Consider the following 22,949-nt stretch of genomic DNA (forward strand, 5'->3'; position numbering starts at 1 on the left):
TTGGTCTACTTTAGGGGAATTCTTGCCACAAGTGCTCAGCTTGAGGGACAAGGTGAGACCAATCACTGCAGGATGAGAAGTCAGTGCTGAAAACCAGGATCCAATCCTCTGAAGCATCCAAAATTAGACATGCCATGCAGAAATCACAGTACCCAAAAACCCCACTGTGGAAACATCAGTCTTATGATTTGTAAAACGAAAAATTATTTCATACATTACTACATGATTTTGAATGGTTTTTTGACAGTACTTCTTATGTTTATTTCCAATTTTCATGTTAATCACCTTATTCATTCCAGTCATATCGGTAATTCCATTTATCCATACCTACCCTGTGGTCAAGGTACAAAAATTTCCAGAGACATCATGGAGTAAGGGAAGGATGTGGATATTCACTGCCAAAATGACCAACACAGCCCATATACAACTGAATAAACTCAGAATGCTCTTCAGCACAATCCAGAAGAAGACCTGGAGTCACATCTCTGCACCGACTGCACAGAATGTTATAGACTAAAAATTAAACCTGGAGCACAGACAAAAAATGCACTTTGCTACTTAAAGTTAGGCTGGGAAGAAGGGAAAGGGTAGCTGCTTCTTCATTCCTCCCATCTTCCTGACAAATGGCATGGAAACTATGCCTCTGCATTTTTCCCTGGCTATTTTTCCACTTCTTATTCCTAATTCCTTATTATCTCTTCTTGACCTATTCAGCCTCTGACTGAGGTGAACTATTTCTTGTACTCTTCAATAAGCCAATACATCCAACAGCTGACAAGTCCTGCCAAACTATGACCATTTCCCTCAAAAGAGGTTGCTGAAATTCAAAACAGAGAGCAAAGGTTAAAAAAGAAGCCTTAACGGCTCCTGTTCTGAAAGCATGTCTCTAGTCTTGGAAAACAACAAACCCTCTCAGAATTAAAACAAGGCTTGTATCTGCACTGAAGAATGAACGTGAAAACTGACCTGAACCTAAGCCTACCCCTAAAATTTGATAATCTTTCCCACTGCAGATGTGGGGGCTTTAGCTCAAGCAGAAGAGTACCCAGGTCTCCACCATGATTATGATGGATTGACACATTAGAAGAAAAGTACTTCTCACATGCGAAGTCTGGAAGTGCATGAAGGAGTGAGCCAGAAGCAAATCCAAGGACCTGGGGTAGACTCATGCTGAAAACACAACCTGAGCCTCCAACACTTGGCAAATGTCTCAGGTATAAATAGTCACAAGTGGGAAAGTGCACATGCAAATCGGGCAGGGAAGTAGGGCAGCTACTGTAAAAGGCCAGTTTACAGAGAGGATGAAAATCTGACTTTGAAAGGCTGTTTCAGGATTGATGTAAACATTATTAAAAGAAGAGAGGCGGGTGCTTAGCTTACGTGAAGGGTCACAGTAAAACAGCAGACAACAGCAGCAGGACCATTTAAGGTGTCTGAATGTGACCCTACCTGGTCTTTGGCCATTATATACATGATAATGCACTCATACAATGTAATTCCACACATAATTGTCTCTGCATTAATTTGCCCTGGTTTTATTGACATCATTTTGGCTGACATTACTGACATGTGGCAAAAGCACTAAGCAAATCACCAAAAAAACAAGGCTCCCCAAACTGTGCATCATTTCCATTTGAAAAGAATGGTGATTCTCCCTCCTTCTCTGACATTTCATATTTGCCAAAAGTAACTGCATAATTACAAGTTATGTGCAAGAAACAGAAGGTAACATTCAATGTTATTTTCCATACTTTTTACTTAGCATCAGACCCAGCAAATAGCATATATGGCTGTTCTGTTACGTACAACTGCCCACAGCTGACCCATTGATGAACTCACAAAAACTGTGCAAGCACACGCCCAGCCTGGGCAAACAAGCACCAGGAAAAAATAATAAACTCCAATGACTTTCTTTTAAGTTTCTCAGACACAGATCATGCTCAGTCCATTAATTCTTCATTTAACAAGTCTGTTCCATTTAGCTTGTTTTGGTAGGCATTCAATTAGAAATTTATGTACAGGACAATTTTTTCCCTTTTTAAAACAGAACACTTGCTGTATTTCATCCAGTAAAACATTAGGAGGTAAAGTGAAAGCTCCAAGACCAGCTAAAGCTACACTAAAGCCAGGCACAATAATCCTGAATTAGGGAAAACACCTGCACATGGCCCTCTCCACAGGATTACCACTAATTGTTAAAAGGGCCTGGTAAAATTTGTTTCTCAGTAAATAAGCAAAGAGAACAAACTGAGAGTTACCCAGATGGCAACTGCAAGTTAAAAAAAAATAACCCTCATGGCCATACTATCAGCTTTGCTGTGATTTCAGTTATGGATGAGTTTTGTCATATCTGCCTCTACATTCTTAAGATTTATTGAGATCAGGACTTCTGTCTACACAGAAAGAAAAGCCCTCTCATCCAAACACTTCTCATTTCCTGCCTTGCAGACCATCAAGTCTCTTGCTGGCCACCCTCATGACTATATAGACATATATATATATATATATATATATAAAAACCAGAAGAGTTAAGCCTGGATTCCTCCTCCCACTGCATTGCTTGTCCCCTCTTGGGAGTCACCCCAAGCCAGTCCACTCCTCAAAGGCAATGTCAAACTGCTTCAGCCACTGTCACACTATCCCACCACTTCCCCCTTCTCACCTTTCTTACCTTCCCACACCTTTAGTGCTTTTGCCAAGCTTTCCAGACCAATCACAACTATCTCTGGATGCCCCAAACTCCCTGCAATGGGCAACTGTGGATGCCAAAAAACTATATGGGTTCTATGCAGAGCCTATCCAAAACTGTGGAAAAGAAATTCACTGAGCTCTATAAATCAAACATCATGCCTGGCTCAGGAAACCTCTGAGTCACACATGGCTGGAGGGTGGGACAGTAGCCAGGGGAAGCACCACACATGCTTATTCTGATTTTTATACTCCTTCAAGCACTTGCTTTTGGTCAGTGCTAAAAAAGATATGCTGGGCTCAAAAAATTTTACTTTCAGGACAAGACAGCATGTTTTTACATCAGGAGCAGCAGACATGGCATTTCTTAAGGGTGTTTCTTCTATAAAGGTAAGAAAGAAAGGAAATTAGCCAATTACCGCTCTTACTTTATTTCATTAACAATGAAATCAAGCATTTTCCATTGTATGCCCTTGCTCTAGATCACCAATTATAGTTTTATACCATCACTGCTACTTGTTCTTTCCTAAATTCATCTTGTTTCCTTTCCCTCTTCTATAATCATCAAAATACATTTGCAAGCAAATTTCCTTTTAGAAATTCCTATGTAACTGTTTTACGATAAAGAAATAACAGTGACAGTAACTGCTCAATAGTTTATCTGCACTGTGTCACCATTTGAGGTTTCATTTTTGTTCATCCATCTTCAAACTATTTCTTTTAAAATAACATTTCTGCAATCTTCTAGCAAGTAGTCTGGCTTCTTACTACCTATCTAGCACTTATTTTCCAGCAATAGAAGCTGGTTGAGATTTCAAGCAGTTTCAGTGCTTGATCACAAATCTATTTCGTTCATGTACAAGTTCAACTGCCAATTTGTGGAAATTATTTTGAAGCCGCTATTAAAATACTTGCAATGGTATACATAAGAAAAAAATTCCACTGAGATCAATACTCCAGAGTTTACATCATAACAAGATGACAGCACTCTAAACTCCTATCAACTACATAAAACATAGTCAATAGCTGTATAAAGGCAAAGAAATAAAGCTAATTGGTAATAAATCTGTCTAGAACATTCACCAAAATGGATTTTAACTAAATGCAGATCAGGGGAAGCCTAGCTTTCTCACAAACCCAGTGTCTTCTCTCAACTATTTCATTTTTTCCTCTACCCAGAAATGCACAGAAAGTCATTGCCAACATCGCTTGTCCATATTTTCTGTTAATTACAGGAGAAATCAGCTATCAGATTTCATGAGCATGCGAGGCAGTATTTATGACTATAACTTCTGGTTCACATCCGAAGAAATTTGACAAGATACTTCTTAAATAATGAGCAGAAATATTCATGTGAATTAATAAATTCTTGGTCCCCTCATATAATCGTTTCATAAAAACATTCTTATACCACACTTTCATTGAGAAAGCACTGTCTAGGTTCACAGGTGCAAGCAGTTATACAAGTAGTTTATCCCAAATGCAGACATTTGAAAATCCACGGAGCCAGACCAAAGCAGAAGTGTTATCCTGCCCCTGACCTGCCCACTACAACAGAGCCCGGGGCAATCACCAGGAGGAATCTTCTCTACAGTCACTTTATTGAGCCAAGTCACCAAGGGGCTGGCAAGGAAGACCATGAAGGATTTGTACATCCGTTTTCCAAGGAAGTGGCCACTGTCAAACTCCATCACACCAAACCCAGCACTGCTCTGGCAGTGGCCCACGAGCTGCCCTGCAAGCCACTGACCACGCTGGGGTCACAGACCTGAGGTCTTTGTGGTGTTCCCACACAGCCCAAGATATTTACTCCCCATCAGCTGCAGAAAGCTCGGGAACAACACAGTCCAAGTACAAAGATGTAAAACGTGGACCACTCTGATTCAAATTATTCATTGAAAATTACTGACTTGTGTCCTTCAAATGCCTTTATTATTTATTACAAAGATTTTTAAGTGTGCCTCAGAAGGGTATGTTAATTTTAAATTTCATTCAGAACAGCAACTTGCATTACCAAATACTTAATTATCAGTAAATTTACAGTGTCCTTGGGCACTGTTGGGTAATCAGAATGCTATTGTTTTCATTAAACAGCATTCTATTGATAGCACTAATGACTTCAGTTCTGCTTGATCAACAAGCAAATGATGCTTATTTGATGTTATGATAATTAATTGGCCTTTCAGGTGTTTTCACACCCCAATTCATTACTAAGAATAAGAATTTTAATGTGAAACACCTTAAAAATAATATCAGCATTCATCAAAAATACATTCTAAAAAGTGGTTTAATACTTTTTCCTTTTCTCATGATTTCTAATACAACATTCTCTGCCTAAAAACTGCAGGGGGAAAAAACCACACTTAACTCCATTTCAAAGACCCAGGCTGAGCCTGAGCATTGTAAATATTCAGTTCATTTTATGCCTGTCTGAAATTCCAATAAGTCTAAGGAGATTTTCTGATTGAAACTTCTTTTGTTTTTTCTCCTCTGAAGATTGAAGAAAACAGCCAACCTCACTTTCCCATAGTAGCAAGAAGGATCAAAAAATATGACTGAAATGGACTGTAGAAGTGAACAGACTGCTCGTGCAACCCAGCCATTCCTGCTCCAAACTCCACACCTGGTGGATGAAATACTGTAGTCCAGCCTTCAGACCATGGAAGAGGGCTGTGGATAAGAAAATTCCAGATTCAAATTGAACTGCACCTTGAAAAGCCACTTGAAAAGAGTGCACCAGTCTTCCCACCTGTCACCAATGTGGATGTGTTCAGTTTAACCTCCCAACAAGGACAACATTCAGAACATCTTCCCATGTCTTAACTAATCTGATATACCAACCCACATCAGCAGTTACCCTCTTCTTTGCAGATGAGTTTCTCAAACCCTGGATTTTTTCTGCAAGCAAAAAAGCCCCAACATTTCAAATAAAGGTCTCAGTGATTTTTCTACTTTTCACTGCCCCTTCACTTCACTAAATATTTTTCGAACATTCTGCCTTTTAGGTCATTTCAAAGATTATATCTTTCATGTCTGCAAATTAAAAAATAAATACTAGAAGTTCACAAGCTTTTGGGTGCTCAAAGGTAACTGTTATTTGCTGCTGTTGTTGTTACTTTCTAGAATTTTTTGTTCCCACAAATGTTCCAAATGGCACACCCCAATGTTATGGCATAAGGGAAACCTTCATGGGCATGTAGAAAATACAGAATACTACTAAGCTCTACTGAAGAATATTCCTTAGTGTTACTTTAGGTTTACTACACTCCCAAGAATTTGTCACGAATTTTTGGAACACTTGTTTTTCTGCTTAACTTCTTCCCAGAGCTACTTCCTGAACATATCTCATAAAACTGAATCTCATGCTTTGCTTTTAAAAATTACCAGTTTTTAAAGAGAGAAAATGCTGTTTCCAGGTAGGCTGTGCTAGATTTTCTGACATGATCAGCTGTAATGGCGATACTCTTACTTGCTTTTTCAGAATTACAGAATACAAGATTTGCTGGATGTTCTACCAGTGAACTATCAAACAACAACAACAAAAAAGCATACAACAACAACAAAGCATTATTCTTCTATGTCCCCATATTCATATTAAACATGATTTGACAGCCATTACAAGCCACTTGTTCCCAAAAGCATACAGACAGTTCTGTGGATATATCAAAGGCAGAAGTGAAGAATGATACTGAAAAAAACCTCACTGTAAACAAACTGGATGTTTGTCAAAAAACAAGCTGATTGTTTGTCTGTAAATATTGACCAAAGTAAGGTTTTAGCTTTGCTATTTGCTGACTGAAGAGCAGCACAGGCAAGTACACAGGACACACAAGATTAGTCTGAATTCCAAACTTGGCAATCAGGTTCCAGCTACTACAGGGACTCTACGCAACAAAGCAAACAACCAGTGGCAGCCACATGCATTTACCAAGAAATCACTACAAATATTTTATCATTATACTTCAACATTAGAAAGAATCACGATTTGGTTGCTGAGAATGTATTTACTTCCAGGGACAGCTCATTGATTTGATTTAAAGAGCAGTTTGAGTTAACCCACTAATCAAATACCCACATATGATACATTTTCCTGCTTTTTAAATTTAACTTGCAAATGCACAATGAACACTTGAAAAGTACCTCATAATTTTCACTTAGTGTAACTGTGTTTTTCATATAGTCTGATCATCTCTTTGCTGCATGAAGCAATGTACATTTTGTTCTCAATCTTAATAGAAACTGTAACTGGATGAGAATGAACTAACACATTTTTAAAGGCAAATTTAAGCACCAAAAGCAACCGTAAGACAGCAAGACATAAGTTGTAAAACCCATACTAATACTTTAAAGCCAGGTGGATTGTTGCTAGTTCAGCACTGAAATAACTATCTATCGTGTATATTCTGCCAAGACACTTAAAAAGCACATTATCCAAATATCCTACCTACTCTGTAAAGAAAATAGAAATTAATGGTTATTCATGTGCTCAGAATAAATAATAACTCCTGTTTCCAGAGAGAAAGGAGCTGTATATTTTCCTTTTGTCTCTGTTTCTTCCCAAAGGGAGAAAAATTTTTTGCTAATCCAACATCAACATGGTTGCAATAAAAGTCTATTAATAAAATATTATCAATTAGTACATCACAATGAAACACATTCTCTTCTTGTTCCAGCATAGGCATTTTACACTCTCTTACAAATATGCCATTTTTACAAAAGATACGTATGAGAAAAGTATCTCAAATTAAGCAGGCTTATAAACAGGGTTTGCAAACTGGTGCTAAGATAAATAAAAACAAAATTCAGACGACTTAGTTATGGCATGTGAATGTTATTTGTCAGAGATTCAGTAGAAAGCCTGTAGTAAACGTGAACCCTGTCCAATGCCTGTACCACGAGGCTGCCTTCCTGCCCTGGTCAATTCTCAGACATGAGACAGCCAGGGATACACGAGAAATATGCAGCCAGCATGCAACAGCCAGGAATTTTCCTGCACAGCGACAATTTACTGGTCTCTGAAATTCTTATTCATAATTACCACGTTCATTTTAAATTCAGCAATGACGAAAGAGTATTTTGTCCTTAGGACCATCTTGAAAAACCAAGAGAGGGGCGTAGGTGGAGACACAACGAACTCCGGAGCCAAACTCGGATACAACATCATTAACCTCCACACGTAACACTCAGAGATGGAGCCAAGGCTCCTCCAACCCTGAACCATTTACCACATGCATGCCCTTCCTAGAGCAAAGTGAGGATTGGCATGCTGCCTGTGTCTCAGTTCTGCCAAGGGCAGAAAGGCTTTTGCACATCAGTAGATGAGGCAGAACCAATTCCTTAATGTCATATCAACCTTTTCATCAAAGTCGTCAGATACTACTTTAGAGAAGGAATAAAGAGGCATGTGCCAGCTATGAGACTAATGAATAGCTTTCCTCCAGCAAAACATAATTCAGCATGAACTTCACGTTACTGTTCTTTCCACCCACTCACACATCTCCAGCTGATACTACTCAACCACAATGCCAACAAGTAAAACCACACACCTTTTAATTCAGCTATTGTACACCAGCACTAGGACTTCATTTTACAGTGCCATCCTATAGCTGCCTAACCTCAAACATTATTTACATTATTTACGTGCCTCCTTTTTTTAAAACATGCATGGAACCTGGAGGGAGAAACACAAGTGACAAAAGAGAACACTTTGGAGAGCAAAGATATTGAGACTGGTAGCTTTCATTAAAACATTAAAGACCATTATAAGCCTCAGTCCCATTTACAACTCAGAACCAAAGAGTTCTGAAGCAGAAGGAGGACACCACTAAAACAAAGTATGATTAAGTATTGAGTCAGGAAATGGTTTGGAAACATATAATATTAGCTCGTCTGAAGAGTGAAAGAGTATCAAGATATATTTAAGCAAAAGACTAATACATCTCAGAAAGGCACATGTTCACTGAGTGTATCAGGAAGAGATCAGAGAGTACAGAAAGTCCAGGAACACTCGGGTTTTATTTAGAAGAAAAACAACCCAACATCTGTGATCATTCAAGAACCAAGCCTCAAGTATGCATAAACTATAAGGAGCCCAAAGACACATATACACCCAAGTACCTCACAGTGATCATCAACAACAAAGAAGGAAGAAAATTCCCCACTGCTGTCTTATTCTGTAAGTATCCACAATGGAAATGTTATACTTAAAGTGTCTGTAATGGGCTATTTTTGATAGGGGTTCCATGTAGTCTGATCTAGAACATTTTGTTCTTAGTGAGCATCCAGTTCCAGAGAAATAGTTTCACTTGGATCGACCCTAACCCATAGATGTCAGGGAATATACAGAGGCATTACACATTTTTACGGACTTGGTTTGGAAAACTGGGAAATTTGGATTCTGCACGCCTCCACACGCTGCATTTGGGGAAGCTTGTTATGTTCACTTAAGACATTCTTAATTCCAGCAGTCCACTGTCCCCTTTGCTGGTGATGCAGTTAGAAAGTATTCTTATTTTCCAGTCCTCATTAGAGAGTCTGGAAACCCTCCTGTGCTTTTCTTAGTGATGGCTCATTTACTTTAATTTCAACAATGAAAATGCATATTTCAAACCTTCACTGGTAAGCAAAAACATACTGCAATGACTGCTCCAACAAACCTGATTGCACAGCAAAATAAAGTTACTTTCTTTCTCTTTTTTCCATAAACCAGAAATATTGCCTATTTTAGATGAAAACATAACAAAAATTAGCAGAGGAGCTCTTATCTCTGAAACACTGAAATCTTTACATAGCTTCAATAATTTGCCATTATATTCCTACACTGAAACTCTCATTAAAATAAAGAAAAGTTTTTATTATGCAGCCTTACTTTCTACTGGTCAAACCACTACTTATTAGAGAAAGAGCAAAACATTCCCAGGATGAGACATCTATATGCACATGGCCAGGGTATCTCTTATAGATGCTTTAAAAAAAAGAATAATTGAAAACCAAGGAAAACATTGGTGTCCCTATATACTATGACATGAACATGACTCACAGGAGTAGACAACAGACCAACCACATTTTTCCCAAACCTTCTCAAAGGGCAACCTCCACAGACTGATGCTAAATGAGCCACCTCTCAGTGACTGGGAACACAAGAACTCAGCATTTCAAACTCAGCTTTTCTAGCTAGCACTACTTTCAGTATTTAAAGCTGGGCTCAAAATTGAGCTAGGAACTTGGCTAGTAACTTCACTGGACACAACACAACAGAAACCCAGCTCATCCATGGCCCTGCAGTACAAACAGCAATACAAGTTTTTGTCCATGAAAGGATGAAACATGATGCAGAGGGCAGTGACACACAGCAGCTAGTGCGTTTTAATAGCTAATTTTACAGCTATAATCCACTTCCCACGGCTACTGTTAACAATCAGCACCTCATTTCAGGAGCTGACTTCTGCTACGTGTTGAGGGGTCACTGTGTGTTGGGCTGATTAACCACCCTCCATATGGCACAAGCTCAGCAAATTGAAATACCAGCCTCATTCTCACACGCTGGTCACAGCAAACTTGCCACATAACTTTAGCAGCCTGTCCTTCTTCAGGATGTTACTGAGTGACTTGCAGGCACACCAGGTGCAGCCTGTTTTTACTTACTGCAGTAGTTATGTGGAGATTGGGGACGCACTCTGCAAAGCACAGTCCAGGAAACAGGAGACAATGTTCTCAAAAGAATTAGACAGTAAATTGAATAAGATCTGAGACTACTGCTGTGATCTATTCATAAGAAGTTACTTTTAACTCTTCTTGCATTCAAAATAATCGGTTCTATCCCAAGTTTTAAAAGCATTTCCAGCTCAGTATGAATTTTCCATCCAATATTACAGATATTACAGGCAATACAATTTTAAAATATATGCATTTCAAGGGCATTTAACAGCACCCAGATGTCCAGCTACCTTCACTATAGAAAGAGCCAGCAGTAACAAGTTCCTAAAATTACCTACTTGGATAGAATTGTGTTCTGGATTAGTACTGGGAAAGTATTAAAGACCATTTTTCAAAATCAGGCCTGCAGGTTCCTCAGAAACAGGTTTTGCTTTTACCTCTGAGGAATACAAATATGCAGTGTTTTTGTTCTTTGCAGCTCAGTGATTTACTGGCATGCCTCTTCCCATAAAATATTTGCATATATCTGAGAGTCAAACTGTTCTGATACATTCTGCATTTGCCAGGAAGTGAACGCTTCAGTTCAGTGTAACTGAACATTTAAAGAACGACAGGCACCAGGACAAATGGCAGCATAATCAACATACCAATGAAGAGCCAGTTGTTAATTACTATCCATTTTAGGCATTTTGTATGAGCAACTTACCTGAAAAGCCTTTCCATCTGCATGCTGGCAAAGCCAGTAATTAAACAATTCAACACCCCTTTTGCTTGATTAGAGAAAAAATTACAATTATTTTATATTATTCTGCTTGTCACATGCAGTTGACATTCAGATGAGAAAAACCTGCAGCAGCCCAGATCCAGGCATTTGAAATGAATACTATGAGCTGTACTTGAACACAACAGCAACACATACACATCCAGGGCAGATGCAAGTTAACAGAGGCTCCTAAATTGACCCAGCTGATTACACCTCACAGTACCTGCTGGGCTGCAGGGAAGGCAGCACAGTTGCTACTCCTAACAGAGAAAGTACCACTTTCCTCTAAGGGGGACTTCAGATGCTCCCTACAGAAAGGAATCTGAATTTATAAGCTGTTGAAAGACTTGGGAGTAGCACCAGCACAATGCCAGGATTCATTTACATTTCAACACCACTAACTGAGAAGTCAACACAAAGCTCAGCACAGCTCCACAGAGAAAAAACAGTAGTTACAGGAGTTGTGAGAAAGGTAGAGGCACCTAGGTGTGAAAAGCAGGATTGAAACCATGGGATAGAAATTATAAAGATAGGCACAATGGAAACAAACGCTGACAAAAAAGAGAGAGGAAGCAGAAAGTTTAGAAACATTCATCAGTATGTAGAGTATCCAAAACAAAGGATTTCTCTTTCTCCCTGTGCAGATGGCTTTGCTCAAGGAAAACCAGCGTGCTTTGGGTACAAAAAAAAGGAAATTACATCTATCTTGAAAACAGCTTCTAATTCATTACACATCGCATGACTATGGCCAGTAATCCATGTAAACAATAAAACTGAGATCCATTTGAAATTCTGACTATCCAAAATAAACTCTGAATCAGCCCTTGCTAAAAAATTGTCATTCCCCATTTCATCCTGCATTTTCAAACCATGTAATTTCTGCACATTAAAGGACAGATCTTGCCAAAATCCTGTAACGTTTTGTGACAAAGTAGTCGTCCTGGAACAGACAAAAAGTGCATGGTCCATGGGGGTTTACTCAATCTATTAATTTTCACGGGGATTTTTATTTGAAACAATAGAAGACGATGAATGATTTTTTTTAAAGTTTTTTCTTTAATAACAATGTGCACCTATCACACTTGGGTTATAATCAGAAGGTAAATAAAATGTACAAATGCAGCCTCATAGAATTTTTCCTTTCCTCACTTGACAGAATGATTGATGCAGATGGGGTGACAGGAAATGCTTTAGAGCTGAACAAAGAAAACACTGTTAGCAAGAAGTAAACTGTACCAATGGTTTGTAGAGCAAGCATCCACCCACGATTTCTGGAATGTCACATTTTTAGCCCGTGCCGTCCAGAAAATGTGATGTTTTGCATGAAATAAGTTACAGAATGGTGAAGGAGCACCTCTGACTCCGCAGATTTCTTTCTCACACAACCTTTATTGAGCACACCCCTACAGTCAGAGAAGTAGCTTGGGTTGCTATCTGCTACCTGCACCCAGGGCAGCATCTCTGCCCTCCCCAGAGCTGTCGAGACAGAACAGCTCATCCTGAGCTGATTCATCCATCTCTAAGTACTGCTGGCCAGCCAAAGACACTTTGCTATAGATAGACTGGAAAATCTGCCAGAGATCTACAAGAGCCGCGATCTAAATTCCCATCTCTTAAACTCAAGACCCCTCTTTCTCTTTTCTACTGCAAATTTTAATAACATTGTAATTTCTGCAGGTAGCACTGAATTAACATATTTTCCATTCCTGCTTGTCAGTTATGAAGCAGTAAGCCCCCCAAAATTACTCTGAACGACACACATATCTGATCTTCACAACCATTTAAGCATAATCTGTGAATACATCTTCATAATGACAGCCCCATTTCTGTCCTCTTAATAACAATAATCACTACATCAACAGGGTTATTTTGCCTTGACTATTTTGAAAAGGCTATTTTTTTTCTTTTCTACCTAATCTCTATTGCAATTTTCCTTACTGCTAAGAAATATCAGCAACACCATATGGTATTACAGAAATCAGCAATATCTCTTTTGTTTTGCGTTTTTATTAGAGGCATGGGGAAACATCATTCTATTGAAAAAAAATACTTGGAACTAACCACAAGCTACATATGCAAATTTTAAACAACTATTTTGTGAAAGAAGAGACGAAATCTTTTGTATGCCCTATACCTATACATTAGAAATATAAAAATGACACTTTTTCAATGCCGATTACTGCTCAGTACACAGTCCTGAAGGACAAAAAATAATCACAGAATTCAAGAGGCATTGGCATCTCATACCACAGTTTGACTGAATTAAGGACCAATTCTGCAGTACAAGAGCTATGAAAACACAAGAAGAAAAAGATCTGCAATATACACCTCCCATTAGCTAATGAGTGTTCTAATTTTGAAACCTTTTTTTTTTTAACTTTATCTTAGAATGATGACTACTTTTTTGCATACCAGAAACATCAGAGCTCATTATAACCTCCATCACTACAACACTCCATTTACTCCCCAGGATGCTGTTAAATTGATTTTTTAGTTTACTGGATAGCCTGTATTGTAATGAAGGGCAGAGCAGCAGCAATAAAACACAACTTTTGGGCTTTGAGTTGAACAATTCTGAAATCTGAAACATTGAAGTAGATTCTTTTTTTAAAATCACCAATTTCAAAGCTTGATGAAATCTAAAGAAAAGAATGGCCAGATTGTCAGAAAGCCAGTTCCTTTCGGGAATATGGACTGAGCAGCATCAAAAAAATTCTTCCACAGCACTTAATACCTTAGTAACTTCAGCCCAAATGTAAGAATGGGTAACAAATTATTTGGTTCTCAGAATATCTAGTTCAAGTAGGAGAATGATTTATCTCCACTTAACTCCCAAGCCAAACAAACACATAAAAACCAAAACCACCTCCCAGAACCCACTGCACTTGCCTAAACCAAGAGCCCAGATGCAGGGCTGAGTTGCAAGTCTTCACAAATAGGATGGAAAATTTGCTGTTAACTCATTACAAAGTGAAAGTAAAGAGAGCTTATTTAATAACCTTTCTTCAAGTTAAAACACCAGGCTTTTTTTATCTTGGATTAGCCACAGGCTGAAAGTATCCCTCATGAGCTGCTGTGGTTGCAGTAGTAACGTCCTAAGCCCCAGCAACTCCTTTCTCTCGTGTCACACCACCTCTCTCTACACATTTCTAGCAGATGCCCTTTTGAGGACATGTTGCTCCCCATACCTTTGTATTTTGGGCTCTCTGCTTAAACAGAAATCTCTAAAAGGAGCTTCAGAGATTACATGAACAAGTCAGTTACCTTTTCTTTTTTTTTTTCAATTAAATATAAAAATACAACCCTAAGGATTCATAAAATCTTAAAACATAGCCAAAAATGCATCCGATGGGATCTTGTCTCTAAAGGAACTCCAGATAAACTCCAAAATCTCATGATACTTGACTTATGAGTTCGTGCCATTTTGGCAATACAGCTGTGTGTACTACTTTCCATCTAGGGGTATCTCACTGGGAAGAACTGAAAGGATGCCAACAATTCATTTCGCATCACCTGACCACAACAGAAAGTTGGGTCAGACCGGAACTCCTCACCCAAAACCAGGTAATGACTCAGGAAAAAAAAATTCCTAAACTCATTAAGAGCTTTATGTTTTCATCCCACTCTGGTTAATACAAGAATCACCACTCCATGGATCACACTCAGGTTAAGTAAAAACTGAACCCAGAGTAGCAACAGTTACGGACAAAGTTTGCATTCCAAAAATAATACATTTAAAACAGATGTGGCACTAAGTTACTCTGCTGCAAGCAGTAATTTACGAAATGCTTGCTACACCTCCACAGTTTTTTTGTTCTTAAATCCCATTTAATATGCCAATCTTATTGCAGGAGGAAATAAATTAACTGTGATGCTTTGTGCCAATGCAGATGAGCTTCCCACACACCTGTATTGTGTTTCGCACTCCAGTTCGTCATCCAGAGTACGAGAAGCCAACAAAGTGCTCCTAACCAGACCCGCTCCCAAGGCTGAGCGTGCAGGAAGAGGAAGCAGCTTAGCCCACACAGCCCCTCACTGTGTCAGGGTGATGTCCAGCTGCAGCTATGCACAAACACCTTCACCAAAAAGAACCATCAGCGTAGATCTAACACAGCCCAGGAAACCCACAGAGGTGGCCTTACCCACACCACAGATTTGGTCCCTGACACTGCAGTTCCTGTGAGCTTCAGACGGGTACGGATGCAAACTGCCCCCACTCCTGTGAACTTCCCTAACCCAAACTCTCCGTTAAAAAGAGATCAGCGGGAAAACAGATAAATCTGCATCTAACACAAGAGAGAAGATGCTGCCATGGAGCAGTGCATGGTTCTGTAGCAGGAGATCCCACACTGAAAGACCTTCACATGGTTAGAGAACACCCAGCTTTTCTCTCTCTCTGCTAATCCCCATTCCACTATCTAGAATATGAATAAAACCACATGTATTTGTATTGTGGTAGATGCAAGTTAATGTCCTGCCTAAATTACCAACTGTTATTAGAACCCCAGACAATTGCTTAATAAAAATTTAATCATATTGTAATTTCTAATCATCATTAAAGATGCTTAATAAGTTAATCTCTCTATTGTGCTCCCCTAACATTGCAGATCAGAAAGTCAACTGGTGCAAGGTGGCACAGCTTCACCAGTACTAATAGGGCTACTTTCATGTTACTCCAGCTGAGGATCTGTCCCCAAGAGAAAACAACAGGATTAAAATCATTGCACTACAGATTTTGACTGGTTTCTCTGCATTGCTTTGCAGCTACTGGAAAAAAAAAAAATAAGAACAGCAACAAATTATGATTTTAAAAAGCCACAGTACAAGTCAAGGTATTTCACACAGCTCTATCTTCTGCTGTCCGTGGTAGAGCAGAGGCAGCATTATGCTACAGATCGAGGGTCCCCTTTCCTCACAGCTCCCCACTTCGACTTCGCCCCTGGTGTCTGACAACAACGCTCACGCATGGAAAACGTGGGAGGATCATTAACAGGCAGCGAGTTTGTCATTCAGCTCAGAGCCGCTCCAACCGCCCAGACAGGGAGCAGAATGATGCTCTGTAACCTCAGCCTTGCAGAAGGTGATCTTGGTTCACTTCAGGAAACCAACACGTCTCCTCATCCTTCCACGGACCGGCAATCTGTGCTTCAGAGAGTTTGAGGACCACACTGCAAGTCAACTTTCACCGTGTCACATGCACAGAGATGCACACAGACAACACGCTTGGCTCTTCTTTCCCTTTTTTTATGTTTCCTCAATGACCCCATTACACTCCCTCAATTCACGAAGCGGTCACAGGAGAACAGTGGTGAAGCCCTACTCAGAGGCAGGAGCAGTCCGTGCATGCCGTACCTCCTGCAACCACATCTTTTTGTGGCTTCAGCTGCAGGCAGGTGGGTACAGAAAGTGGAAAAGGTTGGTGCAAAAGGGGCACTGGGCTCTGCTGTAACTCAGCAGTTTCAGCACTGACCTCTAAGCGGACAGGGCCGTTCCTTCAGTGTGTAACTTGGAGAGCAGATGGGAGAACGGCAAACCAAACCCAAGTCAAAAATGTTGTTTGTATCCTCCTCTGTCTGCAAAACTGATTGTAGCTGTGAGTGCACACAGTGAAACTCTCTGCTACGGTGCACAACATGGCACCCTGAAAGCTAAATAATATTAATTTAATAACCTTCCATTAAATATTTATTTTCATTTAATATGTAGAATTCTGATATTAAAACTTAATCTGACTGACAAATATCAGTTTCTGCTCACTGTATTGGCGCCTACTGAACCAAATTCATTGTTTATATCATAATATTTACTTTCAGCATGACAACTACACTACCAACTACAGCAGGATTTAATCTAATGAACAAGCTTTAAACGTTAATTGGCATTTACTCAAATAAGCCTTTAATTGTCAGAACTCAATCTGACTCCACAATAAAAAATGACACAATGCAAGCACATATTAAAACAAGTAAAACTGGAATTGACCTTTAATAGCAATATACTTCCTTAGCATCGAGCCCAGTGTAAGATCTGTTGTTCCACTTATTTTTAGTGTCAGATACTTGTTGATCCACAACAAGTTGACCCAATACCTCTCCAAAATACCACTCTGTCCTTTCATCCAAACTCACTTTATTCCATCACGCACTAATGAAAACAGATGTTGCATCTCACAGACACGTAACACAACGTCGGTGAACGCATTCCCTCAAGAAAATTTCAATGGGAAAATGTTTGTAAGTTTCTTTTGTCAATTACTCTAGTACTAACAGCAAATACTTACTGCATCCTTTGGAAAGCAAACAGACACAGGGCACATGCCGAGGTGCCCTTGGTCAGTTTCAACACCCTGTCCTGGCTTCACGAGCCGACAATAACGCTGACAAACGCAGAGGCAGGGAAAGCCAATGTTCCTACTCATGCCCAGGGCAGGCACGGCTCCGCACTGCCCGTCCCCGCTGCTCTCCTGCCCTATGCCCGCGAATGCTTATGCACAACTCTTCATTTCTGCAGGGCTGCACCCAGCGCCGGCAGCCGGGGCGACAAGGGCGGCGTGTCCCGAGGAAGCCCCACGGGCTCCCGGCTATGCTGGCCCGGCTCTGCCCGGCCCGTGGCCCCGCGGGGGCGGCGGGAGGAGCGGCGGGACCGCCCCGGGGCTGCGGGGACTGCGCCGGGCCGGGCCGGGCGGGGGGAGCGGCGGCGGGGGCGTGTTGTGCGGCGGGGCCACTTGGGGCGAGACGGCAGCTACTCACCGGGAGGGTTTACCGCCGCCGGCGTTGCCATCTTGTCTCTGAGAAGGATTAAGACAAATGCAAGAGGGGCGGAGGGATGCTCAGAGCAGCCCGGGGGAGGCGCGGGAGGGGGCAGGCAGCTGGAGCCAGGGCGGGCGGGCCGGGCGGCGCGGGGGCGGCGGCTGCTCCCGCCCCGGGACCGGCGGCGCTGCCCGCTCCGTGCCCAAGATGTCCGATGGCCCCGCGCCGCCTCTGCTCATGCGCCGCGCTCAGTGAGCATGTGCCGGGCGGCCGCACATGTGCGCTGGGCCCGCGGCCGCCGCTGCCCGCCCGGGACCCCCCGCAAGAACCGGCGGGAGCGGCTCCCGACACGGCCCCGGAGCGGCCGCCCCCGTCGGGGCTCGAACCCGCGGCCCCGGGGCGCGAACTTCCCTGAGGCAGGGGCAGCCGGCGCGGCCCGCGGGCGGTGGGGGCGCGGCGCCCTGGGTGGGTGCGGCCCGACGCTCCCGAAAGCAGCGGGGGAATGGGTGCTGTCCGTGACCTCCGGCACTGAGGGGGACCTTAGATTGAGGGAGAAGATTGGGGTGCTGTCCGTGACCTCCGGCACTGAGGGGGAAGGTTGGGATGCTGTGTGTCACCCTTAAATTGAGGGAGAACATTGGGGTGCTGTCCGTGACCTCCGGCACTGAGGGGGAAGGTTGGGATGCTGTGTATCACCCTTAGATTGAGGGAGAAGATTGGGGTGCTGTCCGTGACCTCCGGCACCGAGGGGGACCTTAGATTGAGGGAGAAGATTGGGGTGCTGTCCTTGACCTCCGGCACCGAGGGGGACCTTAGATTGAGGGAGAAGATTGGGGTACTGTCCGTGACCTCCGGCACTGAGGGGAAAGGTTGGGATGCTGCCAGCTGCCCCCTAAACCGAGGGGGGAGATTGTGGGGCAGGTCACCACCACCCAGAGCTGAGGGGATGCCGAAGGGGAGCTGTAGAACAATGTTACCGCCATCCGTGGTGTTCCGAGGCAATGACATCCCTTCTCCCCTAAGGTGATAATGTATTTTGGGAGGTGGAAGGGGGATGGAGCCCCATGAGTTCACACTTACCAAGTGTACAGAAGTATCCAGGAATTCAGACATTCTGTGCCCTTCCAGGTGGAGTATATGAATGGTATCATATTCCTCTGAAAACCTTCGTTTGGCTCACAGTGCGCTTGCTCTCACACTATCAATTGCAATCAAACAGTTGATCCTTTGTAACTCAGCTCACATTTCAAGGCTTTGGATCACAAACACAAGGACAAAAATTACGCTTTCAATGAAATGGGAGATTTTTCTCATAATCTCATAGCTCAGGTCTTCGAGGGGAAAAAAACTCCCAGAATTAAACTGTAAGATTTCTGAAAAGCCACTGGTGTGATAACTGCAGCAGTCACGTGTAATGTGTGTGAAATACTGGAAAAAAAATAATGAATTTTGATGGCTTTGTCATCCCCCTGGAATGCTGCAAAGTCCTGTTAATCTTTAAATGCCTGCCCATGGCTATGCTCAGTTGCTCTGAACAGCCCTGCAGAAGTTGATGGGAGCAGTCAAAATGAAAAGTTGCAAATCAATCCCTTGCTTTGCCAAATGAGTAACCTGAACCAGTTTATCCATTAAGATGTAAATTGGCAGAAAGACGGGGAAAGCATGGAGGCTGTGTTTACTCATTTCCTGTAGAGGAGTTAATCAGAACGGCACTAAACGCCCCTGGTTATCTAGAAAGTTTACTTTATCTTTGATTTATTGTGCTTTTCCCTATCAGATGTGGAGCTGTTTTTCTAAGCATCTTACTGCTTTAGTGCCTGCTGATGCTGTCGAGTTTTGGATGCTCAGCAGGCAATCTTAATTCTTATCTCAAGGCATTTACCCTGCTAATATTAGACTGTTAATATCAGCAGTTTTGTAAATGCAACTTGTTTCTGTTCAGATAAAACATCGTAATTTGAGGGAATCTTGGTCACAGTTTTTCTAGACCCTCACATTTTATGAGGAAGGCAACATTTGGACTGACCCTGCTGCAGAGTCATAGCTCAATTCCTTTAAGTTTCTGCAAAGTCTGGTGTTCAGATTGCCCAGGTAATGCTGGTCATGAAAGCTTTTCCATGAGCTTCCATTATGTAGGTGAGATACATGCATAAAGGTTAAAAGATCAAGCTCCTAATACTATAATGATTGTAAAATACCTTCTAAAACCAGAATTTATAGCATTAGGCACTTCTGAAGTGTCCTCCAAAGACCTTTACAAGTGTTCAGAGGTTAAACTTTATCTCTCCCTTACCAGAAAAGCACTAATATTTCTTATTTCGTTCCTATTTTAGAGATAAGGAAGCCACCCCAAAAACCCTGAGAGATACGACGGTGCACTATCATAGCTTTCAACGGATGGAATGAGTCCTGCAAAGACTGAATATAAACCAACAAAACCACTCAAGTGCCTGTGCTGTCCCCTTGTGTGGTATCCCGTGAGATGTTAGATTAGCCCAGAAAAAGCACATTACAATGTATTTCATACTGTGTTCTGCCTAAATAAGACCTTGGGGCTTAGAATAGAACAGGTTCTGTCAAACCTTCTGTGATTCAGACACAATTATGCAAAATAAAGCTGCTTTCCTTTTTTTGTTTGGTGTCAGCTTTGTTGACTCGCTCTGTTCGGTTTCACACGCAATTCTTTGTTCGCTTAAATAGATTGAGAAATGAATTGATTTTCTCTCCTCCCCATCTTCTCTATCTTAAAAGCCAGTATTAGCAGATTCTTTCAGAACCCCTGAAACAATCCATAAATTAATGGAATTATTCCCTGTTTATCTGAAATACACTACTTCCTTGCTATCTCGTCCTGAGCCTTTCCAGATCTGTGGGGAGATCCATAACACTGGCAACTGGAGAGAGAAACCATCGCTGCTCTTAAAATTGTTTTCTAGCTATGGAGAAAGTGCACGCTCCGTGTTTTACTTGCACTGTAATTTAAGAAACACGTACACAGTAAAGCAGGAAATCAATTTAGTTACTGAATGAATTCATGTTTTGTTAAGTTCGTGCTGAGCTACGTACCTTGAAAGCCTAATTCCTGTGGAATGGGGCTCCTCACAACAAAAGCAGGGACAGCGCTAGACTCTACCCTGGTACTTGCAGAGAGATTAAAGAGGGCTGTATCAATACCAAGCACAAAATATGATGGATATGCAAGATAGCAATATGCAAACGTTTCACTGTTCCTGTGTCACAACAGGCGGGCACGTCACCTTTTTAATAAAATTACAAACAAGTGTTGACATCATGTGTAGCAACGGGAAAGTAAACGAATTAAGAGAAGTGATTTTTATCTCAATCTTGTTATTATGTACCAGAGAATGTCTGTTAGGTGTCTTTTCAATGATTGCTTCCAATTTAGAGGGCTATTACCACTGATAGCAGTGCTCAGCACACATGTGTATTCTGTTTCTTGGCTGGAGAGGCAGAAATAGATCAGCACACTGAAACTGCTCCCCATTAATGCCTTTCCCTGGAAAGCTCATCACTGCTCTTCCAGTTGCAAAAAACTGGACTTTGTACCTTTCTATGTGTTCATCCCATGCTTTAAACTAGTAATTTCTAAACGTTTTTATTTCTTTTAAATAGAGGAAAAGTAGGGGGTTTTAAATTATTATTTCCTTTGAAAAACTGAAGTCTTTCCGAGATGGATGTGAATGAGTAAAAGCCAGAAACAAAAATCATTAAAAAAAAAAAAGGAAATAAATTGAAGCAAATGAGATTATATATTCAGTGTCAAAAATGGATTCAAAAAAATCTTTAGTGTTTTTTACCAATTTATGAAAAGTCCACTTTAATAACAACACTGAAAAACAAGATCTGAAACCTTGAACTTACAGTTACCCAGTAGAATTTTCTTTTCTGGGAACATGAAGAAGTTAAGTGAAATTTCAGACACTTTAATCCAGTGTAATCAAAACCAGTGACATTTTAATGAAGTCTCATACTTTAATAAGACCTCCCAGCTACATTCTTTGATCTGTGTTTCCATTGTAATTGAGTTAATATATTGTACCCAATTCATCCAAAGGTCTTTGATAGTTTGGAAGAGCATGATATATGTATATTAAGCAACCCCATCCATCCAAGTACTTGAAACTGGAACATTATGTGCCCTTTTTAATTTGTTTCGTCACATATGGGTGACCACACTTGCCTAAATAAGCTATAGAAAAAATGATGACATTTAAAACATGAACTATCATAGGAAGGTCTTAAAAGCATTTGTTAAGGAAATTACAACCTTGTTCTTTAAACTATCCCATATAATTTAAGAGAAAATTGTATTCTTCCTATAAAATGCAATAAAACACCTCGATAGGAATGTGCAAGTTATATTAATCTCTCTTCAGTCCTGCAGGTATAGAAATGTAATTTCTATGATGTTCTCTACAGCTATTGCTGTTAAATTCTGCAGTGGCTTTCCTTGAGGGAAAATGACATTGAGTATTAGAGGAAACCCTTCTAAAGGTGAAATGTGTGTGGCAGGTGTCTCTTACCTAGGAAATGTAACTGAGATCAGACAAGTGTTCCTATGCTAGTGGAAGCATGGACTAGGAGCCAAACACCTGACAGACATCTTTTACCTCTTAAATTCAGCTCTATCATTTCAAGCTTCTTCAAATTTTGTATAAATTTAACCCCATGTGAACAGCCAAAATTTAAACAACGAAACTTGAAAATAAAGCCTCAGAGAGGAATAGCTGGTGCAAGCACATTAACACCTAACCTGTTTTCTTTACAGTGTTTACTAAGCAGATTTTATTTTATTTCCTGACATTAACCTCACTCTCTGGCAGAACCACTGCCAACAGTAGACATCATTAAGCTGATAGAGGCTGTTGGTGGTTACCTCAGGCAGAACTGACCACGAAGCATCTGGGAATACACTTTCCACAGTGCATACCTAATTATATCCCTGAAACCATTCTCTAAAGCAAATGGGTAGAAAACTAAAATATTATAAACAATACTGGTCTACTTACATAAACCCAAGACATGAGCAAAAAGATACATCCCAGAAACAGCACTGAATCAGCAACTGAGAT

The 22,949-nt window shown here is 41.0% G+C and overlaps 1 protein-coding gene and 1 long non-coding RNA gene across 5 annotated transcripts in view; one reads left to right on the plus strand and one right to left on the minus strand.

Moving 5' to 3' along the window:
• ARNT2 (aryl hydrocarbon receptor nuclear translocator 2) overlaps positions 1-17,990 on the minus strand; it is a 98,890-nt gene extending 80,900 nt beyond the window's left edge. For 2 of the 4 annotated variants that reach the window (XM_032122784.1, XM_032122781.1), the window contains exon 1: positions 17,857-17,990. In XM_032122784.1, coding sequence (XP_031978675.1) covers positions 17,857-17,887 — 31 coding nt within the window. In that variant the 5' untranslated portion in view covers positions 17,888-17,990. The remainder of the gene's footprint in view (positions 1-17,856) is intronic. The other 2 variants (XM_032122783.1, XM_032122780.1) reach the window with 1 other exon arrangement.
• Positions 17,991-18,400: 410 nt separating this feature from the next.
• Positions 18,401-20,489, plus strand: LOC116450360. The gene is made up of 2 exons (XR_004242770.1): positions 18,401-18,532; positions 20,190-20,489. It is a non-coding gene; the product is annotated as an uncharacterized LOC116450360 (long non-coding RNA).
• Positions 20,490-22,949: the final 2,460 nt, after the last annotated feature.

Source organism: Corvus moneduloides, chromosome 13 (genome assembly GCF_009650955.1).
Source record: "Corvus moneduloides isolate bCorMon1 chromosome 13, bCorMon1.pri, whole genome shotgun sequence".
In the NCBI taxonomy this organism is placed as follows: domain Eukaryota; kingdom Metazoa; phylum Chordata; class Aves; order Passeriformes; family Corvidae; genus Corvus; species Corvus moneduloides.